Source organism: Hyperolius riggenbachi, chromosome 2 (assembly GCF_040937935.1).
Source record: "Hyperolius riggenbachi isolate aHypRig1 chromosome 2, aHypRig1.pri, whole genome shotgun sequence".
Classification (NCBI taxonomy): Eukaryota; Metazoa; Chordata; class Amphibia; order Anura; family Hyperoliidae; genus Hyperolius; species Hyperolius riggenbachi.
Window position 1 is genome coordinate 550,408,920 of NC_090647.1, and position 24,035 is coordinate 550,432,954.

The 24,035-nt window shown below is 43.6% G+C and overlaps 1 protein-coding gene across 1 annotated transcript in view; it reads right to left on the reverse strand.

Moving 5' to 3' along the window:
• Positions 1 to 24,035, reverse strand: part of LOC137545287 (uroplakin-1b-like) — a 28,151-nt gene that overhangs the window by 2,291 nt on the left and 1,825 nt on the right. Inside the window, exons 3-7 of the mRNA XM_068266400.1 lie at positions 23,123 to 23,323; positions 20,044 to 20,118; positions 18,639 to 18,761; positions 14,706 to 14,888; positions 11,155 to 11,238 (exon numbers count right to left, since the gene is read on the reverse strand). Of these exons, the coding sequence (XP_068122501.1) occupies positions 11,155 to 11,238; positions 14,706 to 14,888; positions 18,639 to 18,761; positions 20,044 to 20,118; positions 23,123 to 23,323 (666 nt within the window). The remainder of the gene's footprint in view (positions 1 to 11,154; positions 11,239 to 14,705; positions 14,889 to 18,638; positions 18,762 to 20,043; positions 20,119 to 23,122; positions 23,324 to 24,035) is intronic.

The window sequence follows — 24,035 nt, forward strand, 5'->3', positions numbered from 1 at the left end:
TGCCTGCTCACTCACTCAGACATCTACATTAACAGTCACTCATCTGTTTTTCAGATGTCTTAAATGGCCAACTTGACCAAGTACTGCAGAACGTAGGGAATTGTTGAAGTTAGAAATTTACATACATTTACGGTTAAAGGAAACCAGAGATGAACTATTTGGCACAAAATAAACATATCCCCCGATAGATTTGACAAAATAAATACTATACCTGGTATTTTCGCCGCTCTGGTGTGCCGTTTTTTGTGTTTGTTTCTTTTTACTAAAACTCCTTACAAAACACAGTTAATCAGAAAAGCATATTATTTAGTGGTCTGTGTGCAAAATTAAATCATCATTTCTAAAAATCTCTTATGACTCACAAATATAGATTAATAAACTGTTTTTCAATATACCCTTACATTAGCAGCTCCTCCCATCTCATCACAGCTCTCTGTGATGCTGTAAGTATACAGAACAGGAAAGCAGAGCCAGAAGGGGGCAGGCTTGGGCTTGAAACGACATCAGAGAAGACAGACTCAGCTATAAGGATTCCTGAGCAAAGCCAGACTGAATGCTCAGTGGGGGATTTTATCAGGGCTGATAACAAGCAGGCTGAGAAGTGAAGGCTGAAACAGAGAGCAGGGTAGGTGTTTTCTCTAATGTTCCCACTGATCTATATGGTAAAATACAGGAGGGTGCTTCGTCTCTGGGTCACTTTTTTAAAGAGGAACTTTAACTCAGGATTGAACTTCGTTCCAATGAGTAGCTGATCCCCCCTTTGCCGCAGGAAAACTTTGCCTTTTCTCAAATAGATAATCGGGGGGTCTGTATGGCTGATATTGTGGTGAAACCCCTCCCACAGTGTGATGTCAGGACCACGGTCCTGACAGTTTGCTGTCTGTGAACCCCGTTGCATTGTGGGAAATAACAGCTTTTTCCAAATGCCAAGCAAGTAATAGAACTCTCAGTAACGTACATTCCGCACAGATCACCTAGCAGGACTAGATTGTCACCACCTGTAACACATTTCAGAATGTAAATCAGGGAGAGGAAAGACTTTACAATGTTCAAACATTGACTAAATAATCTATAAATGAATATTGTAAAAAAATAAGCAATTTAATTCATTGATATTTTCACTACAGTTCCTCTTTAATTCCTTGAAGCTCTGCGAATAGGCAGAGGCTGTATATTGGCGTTAGCGTTGCCTTGTGTCGCATCGCTCCACCAAAAACAGGCCTTCAGGGAACACCATGTAAGGGTGCGTACAGACATAGTCGTTTAAAACGATCGTTACCGACGGCATTGCCCGACGATCGTTCGTAAAAAGTGCACAAACGATCATTAAAACAACCGACCAACGAGATATGTCGTTGGTAAAGAACGATCCATTCTGCCAGATCTTTTCCAATGACCATCGTTCAAAAAGTAATGTCTGTACAACGATCGGTCGTTGATCATTCGTTCTCAAAGCTTTGCACATGCTCAAACAGTTCTTTTTGACACTTGTGTTTGAAATCAGTTTATACATCATGTTGCGCACGCAACGCTCGTTCCAAGATTGTTCATACACGAACGATGTTCAAAGTGGCCTTTCTTCAAACGATCATCGGCCGATACCTCCTTTAACATCGTTCGTCGTTCAGAACGAACGATCGTTATCGTATGTCTGTACGTACCCTAAGTAGACGCTGTTCCCTGTCTGACATTCGGCCAAGCAGAATGCGATATTTTGGGGTCCGTTAAAAATGGCGCCAGTTATCCTAGTTAAAAAACGGCGCCCCATAGAGAACCATTATCACTAGTTATTTTTTCGTTTTTGACAGCTAAAAAATGGCGCCGGCTTTAAAAACGATATTTATCGTTTATATTTATATTTGTATTGCTCCCAAACGATATTTATCGTTTTAACCCCTGCTTTGCTGCCGTTTGGAAAATATCTGCCCGCCGGCTTTAATGTTTAATAGCAAAGCCCCCTTAAAAGCTAAAAACACCAAATTTGCAGGGAATGTTAAGAAGAAAATTGTGAACAAGAGGAAAAAAAATCTTTCAAAAAGACCTTATAGTTTTTGAGAAAATCGATTTTGAATATTCTTCTTCTGACCGTGGGAAAATTAAACGCCCACCAACTTTAGCGGTTATTAGCAAAGCCCCTTTAAATGTCAGAAACACCAAATGTGTAGGGAATGTTAAGAAAAATAGTGGGAACACGAAGAAAAAAAAATTGTTCAAAAAGACCTTATAGTTTTTGAGAAAATCGATTTTAAATCTTCAAAGGAAATGTATCTATTTAAATCGCGTACTGACATTCCCGTGGAAACTTTTTCCGCCGACTTTAGCAGTTAATAGCAAAGTCCCCTTAAATCCTAGCAACACCAAATTTGCAGGATATGTTAAAAAGATACTGGGAAACAATATTTCAAAAAAAAAAAATAGAAAAATTGTATTTATTTTTTTTTTAAATTAAATTTTTTGGGTTATGTTCAGAGTGTGGGAAAAGTTTTGAAAAAAATGACGTGGGGTCCCCCCTCCCGAGCCTCTGTAACCCCTTGTCTCCCATGCAGGCTGGGATAGCCAGAATGCGGAGCCCCGGCCGACTGGGGCTTCGCACCCTGAGCTATACCAGCCCGCATGGTCCATGGTATGGGGGGGCTTCGGGGGGGAGGGGTGGCCAAGCCTTCCCCTCCCCCCCGGAGCCCTTGTCCAATCCATGGACAAGGGGCTCTTCCCCACCTCCGGTGCCCCAGGAGGAGGTGGGGGCGACGACTCCCTGGGGGGGGGGGTTCATGGTGGCATCTGGGAGTCCCCTTTAAGAAGGGGAACCCAGATGGCTGCCCCCCTCCCAGGAGAAATGAGTATAGGGGTGCAGGAGTACCCCTTACCCATTTCCATAAAGGGTTAAATGAAATAAAAACACAACCACGAGAAAAGTCCTTTAATGTTCTAAATTAACCAGAAATACTTACCTGTACCTTTAAGAAAAAATCCCACGTCAATTAGGTCCCACGACAGTATCCTCTATCTTGCGACCTTCAGTTACATGTTGATTGAAGATCTCCGCCGCCCCGACGCCACACACGCCGCCTCCGCTGCACTGCTCTTAGCTATACTTAGTATAGCTAAGAGCAAAAAGCATCTTTAAATTTTAGCTCCAATGGTCCCCATTGGTTCCTTAACAGACCAATGGGGATCAGGAGGATCCCCATTGGTCGATAAGGAACCAATGGGGAGCCTTGGAGCCAAAATTTAAAGATGCTTTTTGTTCTCAGCTATACTTAGTATAGCTGAGAGTTGCGTCTATGCATCTATATAGACGCATTAGCGCTAGCTGCCGCTGCCCTCCCTGCCTCCCCCCACCTGTCACCCTCACCCATGCTGGCACCCATGGGTGCATTGGGTGCCAGCATGGGTGAGGGTGACAGGTGGGGGGAGGCAGGGAGGGCAGCGGCAGCTAGCGCTAATGCGTCTATATAGACGCAACTCTCAGCTATACTTAGTATAGCTGAGAGCAGTGCGGCGGAGGCGGCGTGTGTGGCGTCGGAGCGGCGGAGATCTTCAATCAACATGTATCAGAAGATCGCAAGATAGAGGATACTGTCGTGGGACCTGATTGGCGTGGGATTTTTTTCTTAAAGGTACAGGTAAGTATTTCTGGTTAATTTAGAACATTAAAGGACTTTTCTCGTGGTTGTGTTTTTATTTCATTTAACCCTTTATGGAAATGGGTAAGGGGTACTCCTGCACCCCTATACTCATTTCTCCTGGGAGGGGGGCAGGCATCTGGGTTCCCCTTCTTAAATGGGACTCCCAGATGCCACCATGAACCACCCCCCCCCCAGGGAGTCGTCGCCCCCACCTCCTCCTGGGGCACCGGAGGTGGGGAAGAGCCCCTTGTCCATGGATTGGACAAGGGCTCTGGGGGGGAGGGGAAGGCTTGGCCGCCCCTCCCCCCCGAAGCCCCCCCATACCATGGACCATGCGGGCTGGTATAGCTCAGGGTGCGAAGCCCCAGTCGGCCGGGGCTCCGCATTCTGGCTATCCCAGCCTGCATGGGAGACAAGGGGTTACAGAGGCTCGGGAGGGGGGACCCCACGTCATTTTTTTCAAAACTTTTCCCACACTCTGAACATAACCCAAAAAATTTAATTTAAAAAAAAAATAAATACAATTTTTCAATTTTTTTTTTTGAAATATTGTTTCCCAGTATCTTTTTAACATATCCTGCAAATTTGGTGTTGCTAGGATTTAAGGGGACTTTGCTATTAACTGCTAAAGTCGGCGGAAAAAGTTTCCACGGGAATGTCAGTACGCGATTTAAATAGATACATTTCCTTTGAAGATTTAAAATCGATTTTCTCAAAAACTATAAGGTCTTTTTGAACAATTTTTTTTTCTTCGTGTTCCCACTATTTTTCTTAACATTCCCTACACATTTGGTGTTTCTGGCATTTAAAGGGGCTTTGCTATTAACCGCTAAAGTCGGCGGGCGTTTAATTTTCCCACGGTCAGAAGAAGAATATTCAAAATCGATTTTCTCAAAAACTATAAGGTCTTTTTGAAAGATTTTTTTTTCCTCTTGTTCACAATTTTCTTCTTAACATTCCCTGCAAATATGGTGTTTTTAGCTTTTAAGGGGGCTTTGCTATTAAACATTAAAGCCGGCAGGCAGATATTTTCCAAACAGCAGCAAAGCAGGGGTTAAAACGATAAATATCGTTCAGGCAGGACAAAAAAAAAAGTTTTAAAACGATAAATTTCGTTCAAAAGGTCTGCACTATTTTAACCTTTAAAACGATAAATATCGTTTTAAACATATATCGGGCAGAAGGGGCGCCATTTTTTGGCCGGCGCCATTTTTAACTAGACGCGATATTTTAGTGACCTAATTTTTTTTACCAAATAGCCCTTAAAGAACTGAACCTTATGCGCAGAAAGTCGAGAGGAAGACATGCTTACGCTCCTTCGAAATTCAGATGTTCAAGCAGTGCCATCAGAAATATTTGGTAGTAGCAGCAGGCAGTTTGTTCACTGAGATCAGTATAGTAATGAATGCCTGCAGACAACAGTGAAGCATGGTGGTGGTTCCTTGCAAGGTTGTGGGTGAATTTCTGAAAACTGAATTGGCGATTTGGTCAGGATTAATGGTGCCCTTGATGCTGAGTAAAACAACCAAATACTTATCCATCACACAATACCATCAGAGAGACATCTGACTGGGCCTAAATGTCCTCTGCTTTTAGGACAACAATCCATAACATACAACTAATGTCATGAAGAGTTATCTTCAGCACAGAGTGCTGGATGTGATAGCATGAACCACAGAGTTCTAATCTACAATCTACAACTTTAAGCACCTGAGCTTTTCCATGAGCAATATTCTTTACGCTGTAAGTGTGCTTTGGTATTCCGCTAAGCTCTTTACAAGGTCTCCCTCCATAAGAATAACGAGGAGACGCAGGACATAAGTGGCTGTTGGAGGATTCACTGTGTCTGTGGAATGTTTACTATTGAAGGTTCCGCCCGACACTTTATACCTGGTGCTAAATATAGCTGGTCACTTCCTAGAACTCTTATTTTTACTTTCTATAAAACATTTAAAAATTAATTTGCCAGTTGTCCAATGGTATGGAGTAGAAAATCCTGCCTCTGGAAATGCGGCAGTAAAATATTGTGCATGCGAATTCTGGGTCATCCTGCCACATGCCAACAGTGGTTTACCTAAAATAGAGACAGAGCCACAGCTACACTACCGCTCTGGTGTGCAAGTCCTGTTTCCAGTGAAAAACACGTGGTGGTAGATATCTGTGTGTGTGAACAAAGGTTAACAGTTTAGTTAAAGGACCACTACAATGAAAAAAGTAAGCAGTTAAAATCTGACAGAACTGACAGATTTTGGACCAGTCCATCTCCTCACGGGGGATTCTCAGGGTTTTCTTTATTTTCAAAAGCACTTCCTGAATGGCAGTTGCTAAGTCTAACTGGATAGCTAGTATTTTATAATTTTGGCAGTACTATTTTGCCAGTTAAACTGACGTTCAGGAAATGCTTTTATAAATAAAAGAAAACCCTTGGAATCCTCCATGAGTAGATGGACGGGCCCAAAACCTGTCTGTTATCACATTTTAACTGCTTACGGTTTTTGCTATATTGATCCTTTAACACTGTTTATGATGTCCCTCCCTCCTGGCTGGGGCTAGATACTATCCATTTCCAGTACGCAGGAATATCCACTTCCTGTCTTTTGTGACATCCAAATGACCGCAATAACAAAGCAAAATCTCCTTAACCATTTCAGCCCGCCGGGATTTTTCACCTTATGCATCAGAGCAATTTTCACCTCCCATTAATTCGCTAATAACTTTATCACTACTTAGCACAATTTATTGATCTATATCTTGTTTTTTCCGCCACTAATTAGGCTTTCTTTTAGTGGTACATTTTGCTTAGAATTATTTTTTTATAAATGCATTTTAACAGGATTAACCACTTGCCGACCAGGGGTGATTTGCCTGATCTGTGCTGCGTGGGCTCTCCAGCCCGCAGCACAGATCAGTATTATGCCAGGGCGATCAGACTTCCCCCCTTTTTTCCCCACTAGGGGGATGTCCTGCCGGGGGGGTCTGATCGCCGCCGGCCATCTGCGTTTTGCGGGGGGGGGGGGCTCCTCAAAGCCCCCCTCCGCAGCCATTTCCACCCTCTGCCTCCTTACCTCCCTCCCTCCCTCCGTAACGCGCAGGACGGAGTTCCGTCCTGCGCATTGAAGGATAGGCTTCCGCCTATCAGATGCCGGCGATCCCCGGCCAATCAGAGGCCGGGGATCGCCGATCTGCCCTACGGCGCTGCTGCGCAGCAGCGTCGTATGATGTAAACAGCGGGGATTTCTTCCCCACGTGTTTACATTTTGCCGGCGAGCCGCGATCGGCGCCTCTCCGGCTGTTCACGGAGACACCCTCCGTGAACTGACATGGAAAGGCCGCTCGATCGAGCGGCCGTTTCCATGGTAACCCGCAGACGACCAGTTTACGCCAATCGGCGTTAGCTGGTCGTCAAGAGGTTAATAAGAAAAAAATTTAAAAAATTCCTGATTTTTCAGTTTTCGGCCATTATAGCTTTAAAATAATCCACGCTACCATAATTAAAACCTATGTATTTTATTTGCCTGTTTGTCTCAGTTATGACACAATTTAAATTTTGTCCCTATCACAATGTATGGCGCCAATATTTTATTTGGAAATAAAGGTGCATTTTTTCCATTTTGCGTCCATCACTATTTACAAGCATATAATTTAAACATTTTTCATAGTATACCCCCTTCAAATGCATATTTAAAAAGTTCAGTCCGTAACTATTTATGTCTTTTTTTTTTTTTTTTATTGCAATTTTTTTTTTCCATTAAAAATTGCATTTGGGTAATATTTTGGTGTGGGAAATAAACATTTAATTTTTATTTTATTATATGTGAAAATTGTAATGTAAAAAATATGTAGATGTAGTTTTACTATTTGGCCACAAGATGGCCACCTTGAATTTTTGTTCCCCTCCTTGTGCTTCTCGCTAAGCGAAAGCACAAGGGGGATGCAGAAATGTTTCCGGGCAGAAAGACTGAAGCCTCTTGTAAGAGCACTTCGGTTTTTCTGCTGGGGAGACGATCCGGTGATCAGGAACCATGTTCCCGTTCACTGATGCCAGGACTACCAGGGGACAGCACGGTGATCACGTGCGGGAGCACGCCGAAGCACAGCACCGCAGCAGAGCAGCCGCCTGGACGGCAGAAATAGTTAATATGAATAAAAGAAAAAACTATTGAAAACTGATAAGAGGTAATTAACCTTGTTTAATAGTATATTCAAAACTCCCCCAAAAAGTTTTGGGTGAAGTTAAGATTTAAATGATAAAGTAAAGTACAGGAAAACAAAAGCAGATTAACATAGGTCACAGGTCAACAAGCACAGCTTCATAACACATTCTTGTCACCTTTTAATCTACAGTGAAAAATGAAATAAAACAAAACAAACAATCAAATAAGCCGTTAATTAAAACAAAAACAAAGAAAAAAAAACCTATATTTCATAAGGTTTAAAGTGCAGTGAATTACAACAACCAATGAGATCAGCTTTGGTCAATGATGTCACTAGAGGGGTGCGGACAGCACTGGGTATTTCCATAAACAGCGAGTGCAGCATGCTAGAGCAAGAGGCCATGCCTCTGCCCTGACACTGCTTTCCTGGTCAGCACTGGGGATGATCAAAATTATGCAATTTTTTATGCAAATGTATGCAATTTGAAAATGGACCAATCAATTTAAACCCAGGTTTAAATTGACGGGTCCATTTTCAAGCTGCATATATTTGCATAGAAAATTTGCATCAACTCAGAAGAATTTGCATATCGTTAATCATCCCTAGTCAGCACATCTGGTCTCCATGACTACCAAACGCTGCATCACTGCTACCATGACTCTCCGGCAAGGGATGCCATTTTGTTCATACAAGCAGGAAACAGTGGTAGGGAGACACAGAAGAAAGGAGTGCGATGGCAGGACAGATGAGTGAACTCCACCATGCCCTGCTTGCTGCTACTCTGCAGCAGGGGGAAGGGGCAAGCAAAAAGGCTACTAAATACTGAGATCTGGGCATTACCTAATATTGGTATCTGGGGGCACAGAGGCTATCCAATACTGATATTTGGTGGCTACATAATACTGGTATCAGGAGGCACAGAGGCTACCTAAAACTGATATGTGGGGTTAACTTAATACTGGTATCAGGGGGGCAAGGGAGCTACCAAATACTGATATTTAGAGGTTACCTAATACTGGTATCGGGGGACACAAAGGCTACCAAATACTGACATCTGGACCTAACCTAATACTGGTATGTCGGGGCACAGAGGCTACCTAACTAATATCTGGGGACACATGGCTACTTGATTCTAGTAACTAGTGATTGTCATGTCTAGGAGAACACCTGGAGAAGCATGTGATCTGTTTGATTTGTAAAACTCTGATTTGCTGTGATCACATCTTGCTTTAGCACATGATCATAACTAGGAAATCAGACTTATTTATCACCTGACTCCAGCGAGCGTTCCTGCCGCTCTCTGAATGTCTCAACTCCCATCTCAGCGTGCCTGAACCTGTCTTCTCATGTTCGGACAGCAGCTAGGCCACTGTAGCTTCCAATACAGTACTCCTCCCCCAACCCCGCTAACCCTAAGACCCCTACCATAGTCCCCTATGCTCTGACAGATGCACGCACATCCACGTAAACAGACCCTAAGTCATTCTTCCGAGTTAAATTAAGCCAACAACCAACAGGCAGTAGCTCTATACAATCCTAAAAGGACTACTCAAGGTTGGTTGGCCTGCTGTCACCATTGTACCAGCCCAGGTTGTCCAACTCCAATCCTCAAGAGTTCAGTTTGTTGCCTAGTTTTTTAGTACAGATCTATTGTACAGAGAGAATTAAGTAAGGTTTGAATCACTCGTTCAGATGTTGCATGCTGTATGAAGTTGTGCCAGTCAAACATACTCCCTGCTAATTTTATAGGCCCATTTCCAAACTGCATAGAATGTGCCTTAAATCTGCATGCAAATTGTCGAGCTTTTTGGACAATACAAATTTATGGCTGAATTTCCCTCTTATTAGTGAGGACTTGTGATGATCTGAAAATTCGAACAACATGCAAATTTGGGTTAAAAAACACCCTGGAATTTGTGGAGGCTGAATTAGACCTTTGTCAAGGCTAATCAGTTAATTAAACTGACAATTAATCTTCAACTTGCAAATCTGATAAGCCTTGGCAAAGGTTTGGTTCAGCCTCTTCCTGAACCTTAATTTACATTTTAGTTGAATTTTCTGATCATCTCTACTAAGCAAAAAAAATCCAGACAGTTTCCATTCATTATAGAGGTATGTTGGTTTGGCATTGTCTATATACGAATGCACAGAAAATAACGTTTTTGAGTTGATGAGGAGCGTAGTTTAACTTCTACTCCCCATTATCAAACTAATAGAAGTCCTTTGGTCAAGATTCCATTAGACAGAAGAAGTGAGTTTACAAGTGTCCCAGATCTGAGGGCAGATTGATGCTGATCTTGCAGATTGGTCGCCCGATGGTCGATCTTTCACAGGTTCTTTCAAGAGAGCAGTGGAGGTCAAAGGATTTAACATTTAATTCGGATCCAGTAGAGCATGGTCACAACAAGTACAATGAACTGAAAACAGAAAATACAATGGTGATTTTTGAATGGTGAACATAGAAATGTCTTTACAAATGGCGTATATACAGGTGAAACTCGAAAAAATAGAATATGGTGCAAAAGTCCATTTATTTTAGTAATATATAACTAATATATGAAATAGGAACCCTTTGCAGGTGGTTTGGATGAATTAGCTGATTAAAGTCTGACACTTTGAGCCTAGAATACTGAAAATTTTCACAATATTATTTCTATTTTCCTTTTCTTTTCACAATATTATATTCTATACAATTCTATATCTGCATTTAAAGGAGGTTTAGATGCTTTCCTTGCATTGAAAGACATCCATGGCTACAATTACTAGGTAATGCCTAATGATGTTGATCCAGGGATTTTATCTCCTTGCCATCTGGAGTGGGGAAGGAATTTTTCCTTTTTGAGGCTAATTGGACCATGCCTTGTAAGGGTTTTTCGCCTTCCTCTGGATCAACAGGGATATATGAGGGAGCAGGCTGGTGTGTACTTTATTTTCTGGTTGAACTCGACGGACGTATGTCTTTTTTAAACCCAAATAACTATGTAACTATGTGATATTCTAATGGTCTGAGGTTTTGATTTTGGGGTTTTCATAAGCTGTAAGTCATAATCATCAAAATTGCATGGGGGCCTGGCCAGCAGAGTTTTGCCGAGGAGGGGGGCCATGATGTTGAAGTTACCTCCCCTGGATGGAAGGACTGAGATTGGTGATTCTTTTACACTTAGAAGGACTCAGAGATCACTTTTAGGTATGGTTAGTGAAATGCTAATAAATATGAGGTGGTGCCACCCTTTTTTGGTTTGTTATGCCCCCTCCCACCTCATTAGTGTCTGTCCATACCCTGCCTCTGCCTCCATTTTAACAGGCAGCCCATCATTATGAACTACATCTTCGCTAATATGACCTTGGCCATAACAGTTAATGATTGACTTACCACCAAGACAAGTATAGCGAACCCGAACCAGGCAACAGCGAAGGCTAGGCGATTCAGCGGACCTACTATCCAGTCATAACAGCCCTGAAAAAAAGGGAAAAGGCAGGATTATTATGTATTCCGGTAAGGAACAAGGGAAGGGAATATTCCTGCCACAAGAGTGATAAGGAACCTCGTCATCAGAGTATACGCCTTCTTCCCTGGGGCTACACATTGGTCTATTCACCCCGAGGCAGGATGTGGCCCAACAAGTAGAGTTGGGCCGAACGGTTCGCCGGCGAACGTGGTTCGCGCGAACTTAGGTGGTTCGCGTGCGGGTACCGCACGCGAACGTTTTGCGGAAGAAGTTCGGTTCGCCCCATAATGCACCTGAGGGTCAACTTTGACCCTCTACATCACAGTCAGCAGGCCCAGTGTAGCCAATTAGGCTACACTAGCCCCTGGAGCCCCACCCCCCTTATATAAGGCAGGCAGCGGCGGCCATTACGGCCACTCGTGTGCCTGCATTAGTGAGAGTAGGGCGAGCTGCTGCAGTCTCTCATATAGGGAAAGATTAGTTAGGCTTAACTTCTTCCTGGCTGCATACCTGTTCTGTTCAGTGAGCCCTCAGCCCACTGCATACCTGTACTGTGATCCTGCCACTGCATACCTGTTCAGTGATCCTGCCACTGCATACCTGTTCTGTGAACCCACCCACCACCACTGCATACCTGTTCAGTGATCCTGCCACTGCATACCTGTTCAGTGATCCTGCTGCCACTGCATACCTGTTCTGTGAACCCACCCACCACTGCATACCTGTTCAGTGATCCTGCCAGTGCATACTTGTTCTGTGAACCCACCCACCACCACTGCATACCTGTTCAGTGATCCTGCCACTGCATACCTGTTCTGTGAACCCACCACTGCATACCTGTTCTGTGAACCCACCCACCACTGCATACCTGTTCAGTGATCCTGCTGCCACTGCATACCTGTTCTGTGAACCCACCCACCACTGCATACCTGTTCAGTGATCCTGCTGCCACTGCATACCTGTTCTGTGAACCCACCACTGCATACCTGTTCTGTGAACCCGCCACTGCATACCTGTTCTTTTCAGTGGAGTTTGGTGTGTCAGTGTGAAGCAGTACCTTAATTACACTACCTGATTGATGTATACACATGCAAGATGTTTTAAAGCACTTTAGGCCTGTCATTTAGCATTCAATGTGATTTCTGCCCTTAAAACGCTGCTTTTCGTCAAATCCAGATTTTTCCCGGGGACTTTTGGCGTGTATCCCACTCCGCCATGCCCCCCTCCAGGTGTTAGACCCCTTGAAACATCTTTTCCATCACTTTTGTGGCCAGCATAATTATTTTTTTTTTTCAAAGTTCGCATCCCCATTGAAGTCTATTGCGGTTCGCGAACTTTAACGCGAACCGAACCTTCCGCGGAAGTTCGCGAACCTAAAATCGGAGGTTCGGCCCAACTCTACCAACAAGGCAAAACATGAAGAAATAAAAGAATAAGGATCAAGACAGAAGAAGACAGGAACACACAGAGGAAGAAAGAAAACTTCATTTGGGCGGAAATGGTATTACTGGGTTCAGGGCCGACGCTACCATAGAGGCAAAGGGGGCAATTGCCCTAGGGCTCCAGAGCCTGTAAGGGCCCCCAAGGTGTCTCCCCCCAACTTAACTGTTGTTCCCCGGTGCCCCTGTAGAGTCTTCGGCTGAGCCAGATGGTGTCAGTCCCTGCCTCATGGTCCTTGGGTGGAAATTTGGCTGCAACAATGGGTCCCTACTGCCGATTTTTGATGGGGGGGGGGTGTCTATTGGGGGGCCCGGGGTTAATCTTGCCCAGGGGCCCCATTGTTATTAGAACCGGCCCTGACTGGGTTATTTAAACCCAGAGTTAAAGGGGAGCTGAAGTGAGTAGAGCACAGATGAAGAAAGAAAAATGCAGATGAAGGCAGAATTATAAAAATGACAAAAGAAGTCATAGAATACAGAAGAATTCAGATTAGTACAGACGAAGTACAAAAGAAAAGGTTTTCAATTGATCTTCTTACGGTATTTTGAAAAACTGGTATTTGATAATTCACCCTCCCCCACCACAATATTTCCCCACTGGAGGTGAGGGTGTGCCCCTTGTCTATAAAATAAACTCAAGGGTGTTTTGCCCTCCCCCATTTGCAGAATACCCCTAATATTATGGTCCATGTGGACTTGGATTGTGCTGGAGGTGGAGCTTTATGCTCATTGGCCCTTTAACTTTTTTTTCATCCAATTGCTTTGTTGCATTTCCACTGAATAGTGTAATGGCTAAGTACTCTACCTGTGACACAGGAGACCTGTGCTTGATCCTTGACTCTTCCTATTCAGTAAGCCAGCACCTATTCAGTAAGGAGTTCTTGGGCAAGACTCCATAACACTGCCACTGAGTGTGCTATAGTGGCTGCCTTACAAGCTCTTTGAGTCCGACAGGAGAAAAGTCTTGGGGGGAGGGGCGTTGTCACGCAGGTTTTTTTTCCCTCCAGCTTTTAAATGCACAACATCAACAAAAATGATGGGTAAAATGCTTATAAAACACAACAGTGACATCTATAACATACAAGTGGGTTGAGCTTCAAGTGACTACACTGATTAACAGTGTTGGCATGAAATATTACATCACAAAAGTCATTAAAGAGAACCCGAGGTGGGGTTCTAACAATGAAATCTGCATACAGAGGCTGGGTCTGCCTATACTGCCCAGCCTCTGTTGCTATCCAGATCCCCCCTAAGCCCCCCCCCCTGCACTCTGCGATCCTCATAAATTACAGCCGTGCTGTGGACACGCGGCATGTCGCAGCGGGCTGTGTTTACCTTTGTCCTGTCAGTCTCGGCGCTCCCCCGCCTCCTGCAGAGCTCCGGTCCCCACCCACGTCCCTTCCCTCCCTGCTGATTGGAGGGAAGGGACGTGGGCTGGGACCGGAGCTATGCAGGAGGTGGGGGGAGCGCCGAGACTGACAATACAGAGGTAAACACAGCCCACACAGCGTGGTCGCAGAGCGCAGGGGGGCTTAGGGGGGATCTGGATAGCAACAGAGGCTGGGCTCTATAGGCAGACCCAGCCTCTGTATGTGGATTTCATTGCCAGAACCCCACCTCGGGTTCTCTTTAAACAAGTGTGGCCATCATGATCTTCACACCCATAGCAAGTGTAGCCACATAAACACCTGATCTGAAGGATGGATCGCTTTATCAGAGGAAGCGAAGGTTAGTAGTTGTGACCCCCCACACCTCTGGGGCTGGGCCACTTGTGATTACTGGGCCTGCTCCCTATAAATACGCCCTTGAGCTCAGCTGTGCAGAGCGTATGTTCCAGTGGTGAGAGGAAGGGGAACGTAGGCACTAGGCAGCACCCTAGAACAAAGCAATTGGCTGAAAAAAGTCTTCCCCAACTAATAGCTTCTTGCCCACGTTTCACCGCTTGGTGAAGCTCTCTCCATTAAACGATACCTCTGAAATTTGTACACTGTACTTATGAAAACAAAGGTGGACTTTACAGATGAAGACTTTCTTACCTGGTAATTCAGGTATCCCGGGACGCCCATTCTGCACCCTACAATGTCTACGGGTGTTCCTGCGATGTCGGTCGTGGTACAGCACTGCGTAGGCCAAGGATAGGTGGGGTCAGGATTATATGCGCGGAACGCCGAGGTGTAATTCTGCCAGTCCTGGGGGCCATTCACACCGCAACAATGCCTCTGTAAAGTGCAAAGGAGAAGAATTATTACCACTCCACCAAGTCACATGATCAAATTCGTATTTATCTGGAATCAGGTCACCAAACGTCATACACAAAGTAATATTATTTCTTCCAGCATGTCTACGAATGAACCAAAACTGAAATCCTTTTGTACGCAGTACTTAGGTATATAATGCAAACTATTCATATGCCATTCTTAGCGACACCTACTTCCTGCGAACTTCAACGTCATGCTCCCTGATGGTTTCTACTGTGAGGCTGGGATCCTGGGAAATGCAGTCAGCATTACACATGATCACACCTGACTGACATGCAGAGGCGTAGCTAGGGTTTTCAGCGCCTGGGGATAAAGACCGGTTTAGCGCCCCCTTCCCCGTGGTAGTCCTGCGGTGCTTGTAATGCCTTCCTTTGACCGCCTGTGCCCTCCAGATGGTCTAGTCAAGACAGTTGACCCAGAACTAATGGCTGCCGCATGCACAGTAGCTTTCCTTTACATGGGTAGACAGCGCTGTCCACACTCCCAACGGCTCTACCTGCCATCCACTCATTCTCCTTAGCTCAATTTCTCCTGTGGGGGGCGGGATTATTTCAGGCAAGGAGCGGGGCTTCTCCCAGTACCCCCCACTGCTGTATCTAGTTTCACTGGTGGGGCAGGGTGGAAGAGGACAAAAGACAATTGTTCATTCTGTGTATCATGGTAGAGAGGCTGCCAGCGACCGCAGGCAGCCGCCGAGTGCCCCTAAATCACTGCGCTGGGGGACATACGCCCCTGCTGACATGCCCAACAGTTAGAGGGGTTCTTTCGCGAAAAAAAGTAGGCAGTTAAAAAATGTGACAGATGACAGGTTTTGGGCCAGTCCATCTTTTTAAGGGGGATTCTCAGGGCTTTCTTTGTTTTCAACAGCATTTCCTGAACAACAGTTGCAAAATCTAACTGACATAATAGTGTGCAAGTGATTAGGGAGGCCGGATGGTATCTTGCTATTTTGGCAGTTAAACTGCTGTTCAGGAAATGCTGTTGAAAACAAAGAAAGCCCAGAGAATCCCCCTAAAGCTGGCCACTAACGGTCCAATTTCTAGCGAAAAATCGTTAGAGCGATCAGAAATTCTGATCGGATTGGTTGTAAATAATCTCCATTGGTGGACACAATCGATTATGAACGAGTGAAAAAAATCGTTCACTACACCATCAACTAACCAATCATTGCTTCCTACCTATCACGACCACCAAGAAAATCCAAATTTTCGTTCGACGAAATTTCATTCGGGCGGCATTTTTTTCACTCGTTCATAATCAATTGTGTCCACCAATGGAGATTATTTACAACCAATCCGATCAGAATTTCTGATCGCTCGAACGATTTTTCGCTAGAAATTGGACCGTTAGTGGCCAGCTTTAAAAAGATGGACTGGCCCAAAACCTGTCATCGGTCACATTTTTTAACTGCCTACTTTTTACGCGAAAGAACCCCTTTAAGTCCAGAGAAGAAAGAAAGTAAGTTGTACTGCAGCTCCAGGTACATATGGCACATGAAGGCGAGTATTGTGTCTACTCTTTTGCTTCTATTCTGTTTATATTCATTTTTCAACATGATTGCTATTACAATTTGCCTTGTTAAGTTTTGAGTTTAACTGGGCTTTCAATGTTAAACTCATTTCACCTATCCAATTAATGTGAAACATTATATTCTGCACAACCTCTACTGCTGTCTGGAATCAATTTGAAGACATTTTTTTTAAGAGGATTTGACTGTGTAGTAGATACTATTGATATTACGATAGGTCTCCGTGACATATTCAGAAGTACATAAACAATTATTTATCCGCTCATACCTCGGCAGGGGTAATTGTTATAAACTTTATTGGTACTTTTATTAGCACTTTGAGATTAACGGATAATGGAGGCTGTACTCATCGGAGCTTACATTTATGGGCTATTGTAATATCCTTGTAATTGGATTTGCCAGTTTTAATAGGTTTTGTTTATAGTTTATACTCCACTAACAAATGTTCAATTGGAAAAGTTTTGGCTTCTGTACAACGAGTTACAGTATATTACGGATGCAGATTCCTGCTCTTCCTGTGGCTATGTAACTCCATAGCGTCTTCATCAGTGAAGGTCTTTGGCTGGACTTCCTGGTTCAGTGCCTCAGCCACACCCAGTCCTGCCCTTACCACGCCTCCTCCCGCCACTGCCACATCCCTCCTGCCTTGCTAGACCCTACCACATGGGCGGCAGTGGTCCACTACAGGGGCTTTTAAACACAAATGTGTACAGAATGGAACACATTTTTTGCAGTTGTAAATGGAATGTGTTTGAAGCCACCTTGTAGAGGGTAGTTTGTCTGTACCCAAGACATTTACATTGTAAGCATATATTAATATTTTTTTTCGATCCTTTAAGCCTGGTACACACACTAGATGGAACTCGGCCAAGGAGGGCAATAACGAACGCCCCATGCAGAGAATCTAGTGTTTGAACAGAAGCTCCTGATGCCCCTCGACGCCTCAACCATCGATCAGCCCGACGGATCGCTGGCCAAGACCATTCTTTTCCCCATTCCCCCAGTTGCGTGACGCCTCTTACGCTCAAGGCTTCAGGCTAACTCCTCTGACATGTACAGTAGCCAGCTGCCCCCCTTCCACTCCATGTGCATTTGTGTATATAACCAACACTTGAATTTGCTGCAAACGCCTCCCCCCTCTATCATGTGTAATATCCATGTACAGTAGCCCCTCTTCCTTGTCCTACCACGCCCTTGAACAGCAGCTGTGCTAGGTCCAGACCTAGGTTGCCATTGTAGCAATCTGACCCTGCTGGTAAGTTGTCCTCACAGATATCCAAGCAACCTTGAATTACATCAGCCGACACTCTACTTAATAAATATGTCTGATTAATTATTGCCAACATGCTAACCTTACTGATATTCATGTGTGCTGGTGAAGTTATTATCCAATAATTCCAAGCATGCATGCAATCTGCAATGCATTCAGTTTGAATGAGAGGTGAAAATACTAGCATCTTATTGGCTCTCTTAAAGAAAACACCAGGTGAAAATAAACTAAAAAAAGATAAAAAATTGTATCTATCTTCCTTTCCCTTAAAAATGACTTTATTTTAGATATCTCACAGTTTTTTTTATTTTTAAATCTATTTTTTAAGTTTTTAGTGTTTCATTGTCTCTGCTCCAAGACACATTCTTTGAAGTATGCCAGAGCTAAAATCTATGAACTATTGACCCTTTGTGTATCTCTTTCCTACTATTAAAAGCCATTTTCTTCCAGGAAAGTGTTTTATGGCTGTAATTCCTTATCTGCGAGGGTTACGCTATAGTCCGACCTGGACAGAAACTGTCGCTTGCATGCTTGATTTTTAACTCTTTCAGGCAGAGAAAGAAAACAAAAAGGAACACAGCCTAGTTACTTGGGTGCTTGACACTATACATACACATGTCTATATCATGTCACATGTGTCCCTTAAGGAAGGAGGGCTGCAGAAGCAGAAATAGAGCCCAATAGATTGATGTCACTTAGTTACAGCCCTGCAGGTGAGGTCATTTCCAGGAAGCAAGATGGCTGCACCCATAGAGCAGAGGCAACAAGTTCAGCAGCTCCAGCCAACAAAGTTAGATAACACCGTGCAATGGTAAAACAATGTTATTTAGTCATGTAGAATATGCAGAGGTTGGCTTTAGTGGAGGAAAATTCTGTTCAAATACAGATATAGCAGATTGTCTCAGAACATTACCTTTAGCATGACATAATTCCATGTCTCGGTTACTTCTCGTACTTTTTCTTGCTGGGTGGTGTCACCAGGGGTGTTGTTCTGATAATAGCTCAGCATTTGCTGGAGGAATAAGTTTGATGTGAACTGTAGGAACAAAACACACCCGTGTTAGAGTACACACATCCAATCTTGATTGGCCAATCTAGTTTACCGAGAAAGTTTATTGCATGATAAACATAGCATAGTATGCGGTAGCTACAGAAAAAAAAACCAAAAAAAAACCCCCCAAAACAAACCTTATAAAAGATATCTTCAAAAGCTACCATTGATACAAATGTTTGCATGTCGTTTTCTGGTTGTTTAAAATAGAGGTTAGGGCCCCTTCCGAATAGGATGACCTCACTGCGGTGGAAGGGTCTAGTATGATTTTTTTTTTAGCATGCAAAGTGTTTTGGAAGCTAACATTCTCTATAAGTGTAATTGTAGCACCTGTTTCAGATGCGGTTGGGTGAATTTATGCCTTTAAGAGGCTCTGCAAAACCTTCTTGCTGTCAAGTCATTCAGATGCAGCCTGGTTTTGGATACGCTGCCAATTCTCCCTACTGGGTAAAATTGACCAGTCATTGGCCAATCAAAACTGTGTACGCTGTGTGGATATATGACTATTATAGGATTAGATAGGATTAGATTGTGAGCTCTGAGGACAGTCAGTGACATGACTATGTACTCTGTAAAGTGCTGCAGAAGATGTCAGTGCTATATAAATACATAATAATAATATGGTAGGATATTAGACTATGGCTATGGTAGGGATTAGATTGTGAACGCCTCTGAGGACAGTCAGTGGCATGACTATGTACTCTGTAATGTGCTGCAGAAGATGTCAGTGCTATATAAATACATAATAATAATATGGTAGGATATTAGACTATGACTATGGTAGGATTAGATTGTGAGCTCCGCTGAGGACAGTCAGTGACATGGCTATGTACCCTGTAAAGTGCTGAGAAAGATGTTGGCGCTATATAAATACTAAATAATAATAACTGGGATTAAAAGTAAAGTTCTCAGGCTACATCGGGGTACGTTACAATGGATACGTTTATTATTTAGGACAGGATATTGACCTCTCTACACTTCAGATGACCAACTGGACCACAAAGGGGGTGGTGGCAACTCTACTATGTTGCCTAGGACCCCGTTACATCTTAATCCAACCCCTGACATACCCCCACCCTAACTTCCTCTCAACACCAAAATTAGATAATAGAACCAATACTGGTATGACTGACACCAGCTGATCCTCCCTTACCAAAATGACACACAGAAGCAAAGTGACAAGCGGTGATAATCACTCCTGGAATCCTTAAAGGCTTATATTCTGCCGGGCAAGCCCCACCCCCGAGTAGTCTGAAATTATACTCACATAGTCTCGCTGTGTCGTCGCTGTAATTGCAGAAGCTGCTTCGAAGCAGTACACAACTAACATCAGGATTATATACTGAAATAGAAAAAGAATGTAAAAGATCTGTTAATAAAGACGTATGCATTCTTATTCCACAATTCTTATCAGCACAGATCAGTCCTGACTCCTGACAGCGACAGTAAACGGAAGTTTCAATAGAAAAAATTGTGATGGCTTTCTACAATTTCCAAATGATGCAAAAACTCCCTCCAGGCCGACACAGCCGTCCCCTGCGTGGCTACAGGGCAATGGGACGCAGGGCACATTTTTAACTTTAGTCAAAGCCAGCAATGGCCAGAAAGAAAATCAGAAACAGAGTACCAAGATCTGTTTCCTTATGTAAAGTATCTGCGCTGGTAACGCTTTCCTGGACCTTTGTAGCAGTACAGCAAAAAAAGTGTTTGTAATCAATATTAAAGAGAAATCGTAACCAAGAATTGAACTTCATCCCAATCAGTAGCTGATTCCCCCTTTTACATGAGAAATCTTTTCCTTTTCACAAACGGATCATCAGGGGGCTCTATATGGCTGATATTGTGGTAAAACTCCTCCAACAGGAAACTGTGAGGACCATGGTCCTGGCAGTTTCCTGTCTGTGAACCTCGTTGCATTGTGGGAAACAGCTGATTCTAACTGCCAAAAAAGAAAGCAGCAGCTACATCAACTGCCAGCAGTAAAAATGTCACCATGTGATAAATGTTAGAATGTAAATCAGGGAGAGGAAAGATTTTACAACGGGCAAACACTGACTAAATCATTTATACATAATTATTGTAAAAATTAAGCACTTTTTTTTATTACATTATTCTCACTGGAGTTCCTCTTTAAAGTCAATGGGAAGCCATACAAATCCAAACAAACAAATTATTACATAAGAGAGGGACGTCTCTGAGTCCTTTAGAGCCTTCCCGTTCCTCTCCTGGTCCCAACGCTCCACCGCTGGCTCCGGTGGAACAGTGGAATACTGCTATCTGCCGCTGCAGGAGGCTTCGGAAGATGGGCCACTCTGTACTGCGCATGCGCAAGCACGCTCTCTCACACCTTCACGCATGCACAGTACAGAGCTGCCCGTCTTCAGGAGCACTCAGGCTCCCAAAGACTTCCAAAATCTCCAGCGGCAGGGGATTCAAACCGGGGAGCCAGCGGTGGAACGCGGGAATCTTGAGAGGAATGGGAAGGCCCTTCCCTCTCCTTAGGTAAGTATCTCTTTTTTTTTGTGTGTGTGTGCTTTCCATTAGTAGCAGTAATGCAGTATTACTTTCCATGCAGTAAACACTCTACAGGGAAAAAGATACATTTGAATACTTTGTTTACTGTGACCAGTTCTTGCAGCTTCCATGGGGACAAACAGGCCAATCGCCCCTGGCCTCCAAGCTACTTAAAGGATCACTATCTCAAAAAATGGTAACATTTAAAATTTGTATGTATACATATGCTGTACATAACACATACATGTGCCCCAGAGTAAAATGAGCTATAAATTACTTGTCTCCTATGTTGCCTGTCACTTACAGTAGATAGTAAAATATGACAGAACTGACAGGTTTTGGACCAGTCCATCCCCTCCTGGGGGATCCTCAGGGTTTTCTTTATTTTCAAGAGCACTGAGCGGCAGTTGGTCTGTCTTAACTGCCAAAATAGTGTGCAAGTGGGTAGGGAGGCTGACTCACATCTCTGTATAGATCCTTTCCAGGGAGTGCTTTTGTAAAGAATGAAGAAAATACTGAGAATCCCCATGAGGAAATGGACTAGTTGAAAGCATGTCAGTTCGGTCAGACTTTTACTATTTTCTGTAAGTGACAGCAACATAGCAGAAAAATAATTGATAGCTCATTGTACTCTGGGAGAAATGCACTTCTTATACAGTATGTATGTGTACAAATGTATTTTAAATTTTAATTTTTTTTTGCGACAGAGGTCCGGTCGCCAGTCAAAATTTCTCTTCCTCTCAAATAGATCAACCACATTATGATAAGTTCTAAAAAATAATTCCTTTTTTTTAATGACAGAGACCTTCTGTATGCAAGGTAAATCAGTAGGACACATTTATTCAGGGAAATAGCAGTAGTGCTGTGCTTACTGACTGAACTGGATATGACATTATTATACAAGATGGCAACTTCCAGTACAGGCTGAATGTAACTGAAATAATATTACTTGGAGTTAAGTGAAAGTATGATAACTGTATAGTCAGTAAAGAGTTTGTAGAGACATCTTGAACTCCTCAGATCAGGGCCAGATTTACCATAAGGCACTGTAGGTACGTGCCTACAGGCGCCTGATGATGGAAAGAAGGGCTCACTCTGCTCCTCAAGTGCCTCCCCATGCAACTTAATACTGAGGGTATCTCTGGCTATCTAATACTAAGGGGCACCTGTGACTACCTAAGGGAGAAGTGAGAGCTGGACCAGCCAGCTCGCTTGTCACGTAGTGCAACGGGGGTTTGTAGGTTCATGGAGGGCGGAGTCTAGGGTGCCAAGAGATCTGTACCTATAGGATCTTGTGACGTAAAATAGGACCTGTCCTCATGGGTTTCAGAGGTTCAAACTAGGGCCTTCCTTTAGCTTCTGATAACCAGGGATGCTCAAATCCGAATTCGGGTGAATCCAGATAGTTGTGCGGGATGGGCGGGGTCAAGCTTACCTGTCTGACGTCTTCTTCGGTCCGTCCCTTGGCGCCTCCCATAATGCGTTCCAAGCCGCGGTCACGTGAGTACAAACACTTCCTCCTTCCCGCTTGAAGGAGGAAGTGTTTGTAGTTACGTGATGCGCGTGGACCGCATCGTGGGAGGGGCCGAGGGGCGGACTGAAGAACACGTCAGACAGGCAAGCTTGACGCACACAGGTTTACAGGGTGAAATCCGGATAGCAACTATCCGTACTCACCCGAATTCGGATTTGAGCATCCCTACTGATAACACCCCTATTTTGATGTAGTGGTTGTCAGAAAAATATTGGATTTACTGTACAAATATCAATCAAAGATCTCATAGGTTACTTCTGAACAAATAATGACGAATACCAAATATAAAAACGCTTACCACCATTAACATCCACCTGCAGCATCTTATGACGCCAACAATTCCAAAGATCGCAAGCAGGAAGAAAGCAAACCCAGTAAAGATGCCAATCCAAGCTGCTGCATACAGGTCCGTATTCCCCAAGGCAACCAGTAATGGGCGGACGTGATCCTGATCCGTTACAAAATAGATGCACTCAGCTGACAGGGCAAGGCCAGCAATCTGGGGGTACAAAGAGGAGGAAGATCAGTAAGCTGTATATAAGGTTACTGTGTTTGTCTTGTCAGATAATGGAGAAGGAAGCATCGACACATTTATCTGGCTGTGCAAACAATGCTGATAGCGAGAGAATTATCTTGAGCTCCAAAACTAATTGTCACTTTTTGTTGTGAGCTGAATGAATCAGGTATTAGGTCACCCTGACATGGCTGCTGTGCACAATTCATATTCACAGTATAACTCCTAAAGTGATAATAAGAATATGAGATACGAGGACAGTTCTATATTCCATTACTAATACACATACAACTCATTGGGCACGATCCAATTCAATTTTTCTCCTAAGTTTTCTCCTGGGAGATATTTCCACATCTTATTAATAAACCACTTTCTAAGCCACCTGCAAACAAGAAAATTTGACAGGACTTTTTCGCCTACTTTTTGGTACATTTTCAGTTGCAGAGTGCTGAAAATTTATTTTAACCAGTTCATCCCCAAGTGGTTTTTATCCTAACGGACCAGAGCAATTTTCACCTGTCAGTGCTCCTTCCTTTTATTCCCTAATAACTTTATTACTACTTATTACAACAAAATGATCTATAACTCGTTTTTTTCGCCACCAATTAGGCTTTCTGTGAGTAGTACATTTTGCTAAGAATTTTTTAACTCTAAATGCGTTTTAACAGGAAAAATAAGAAAATAATGGAAAAAATGC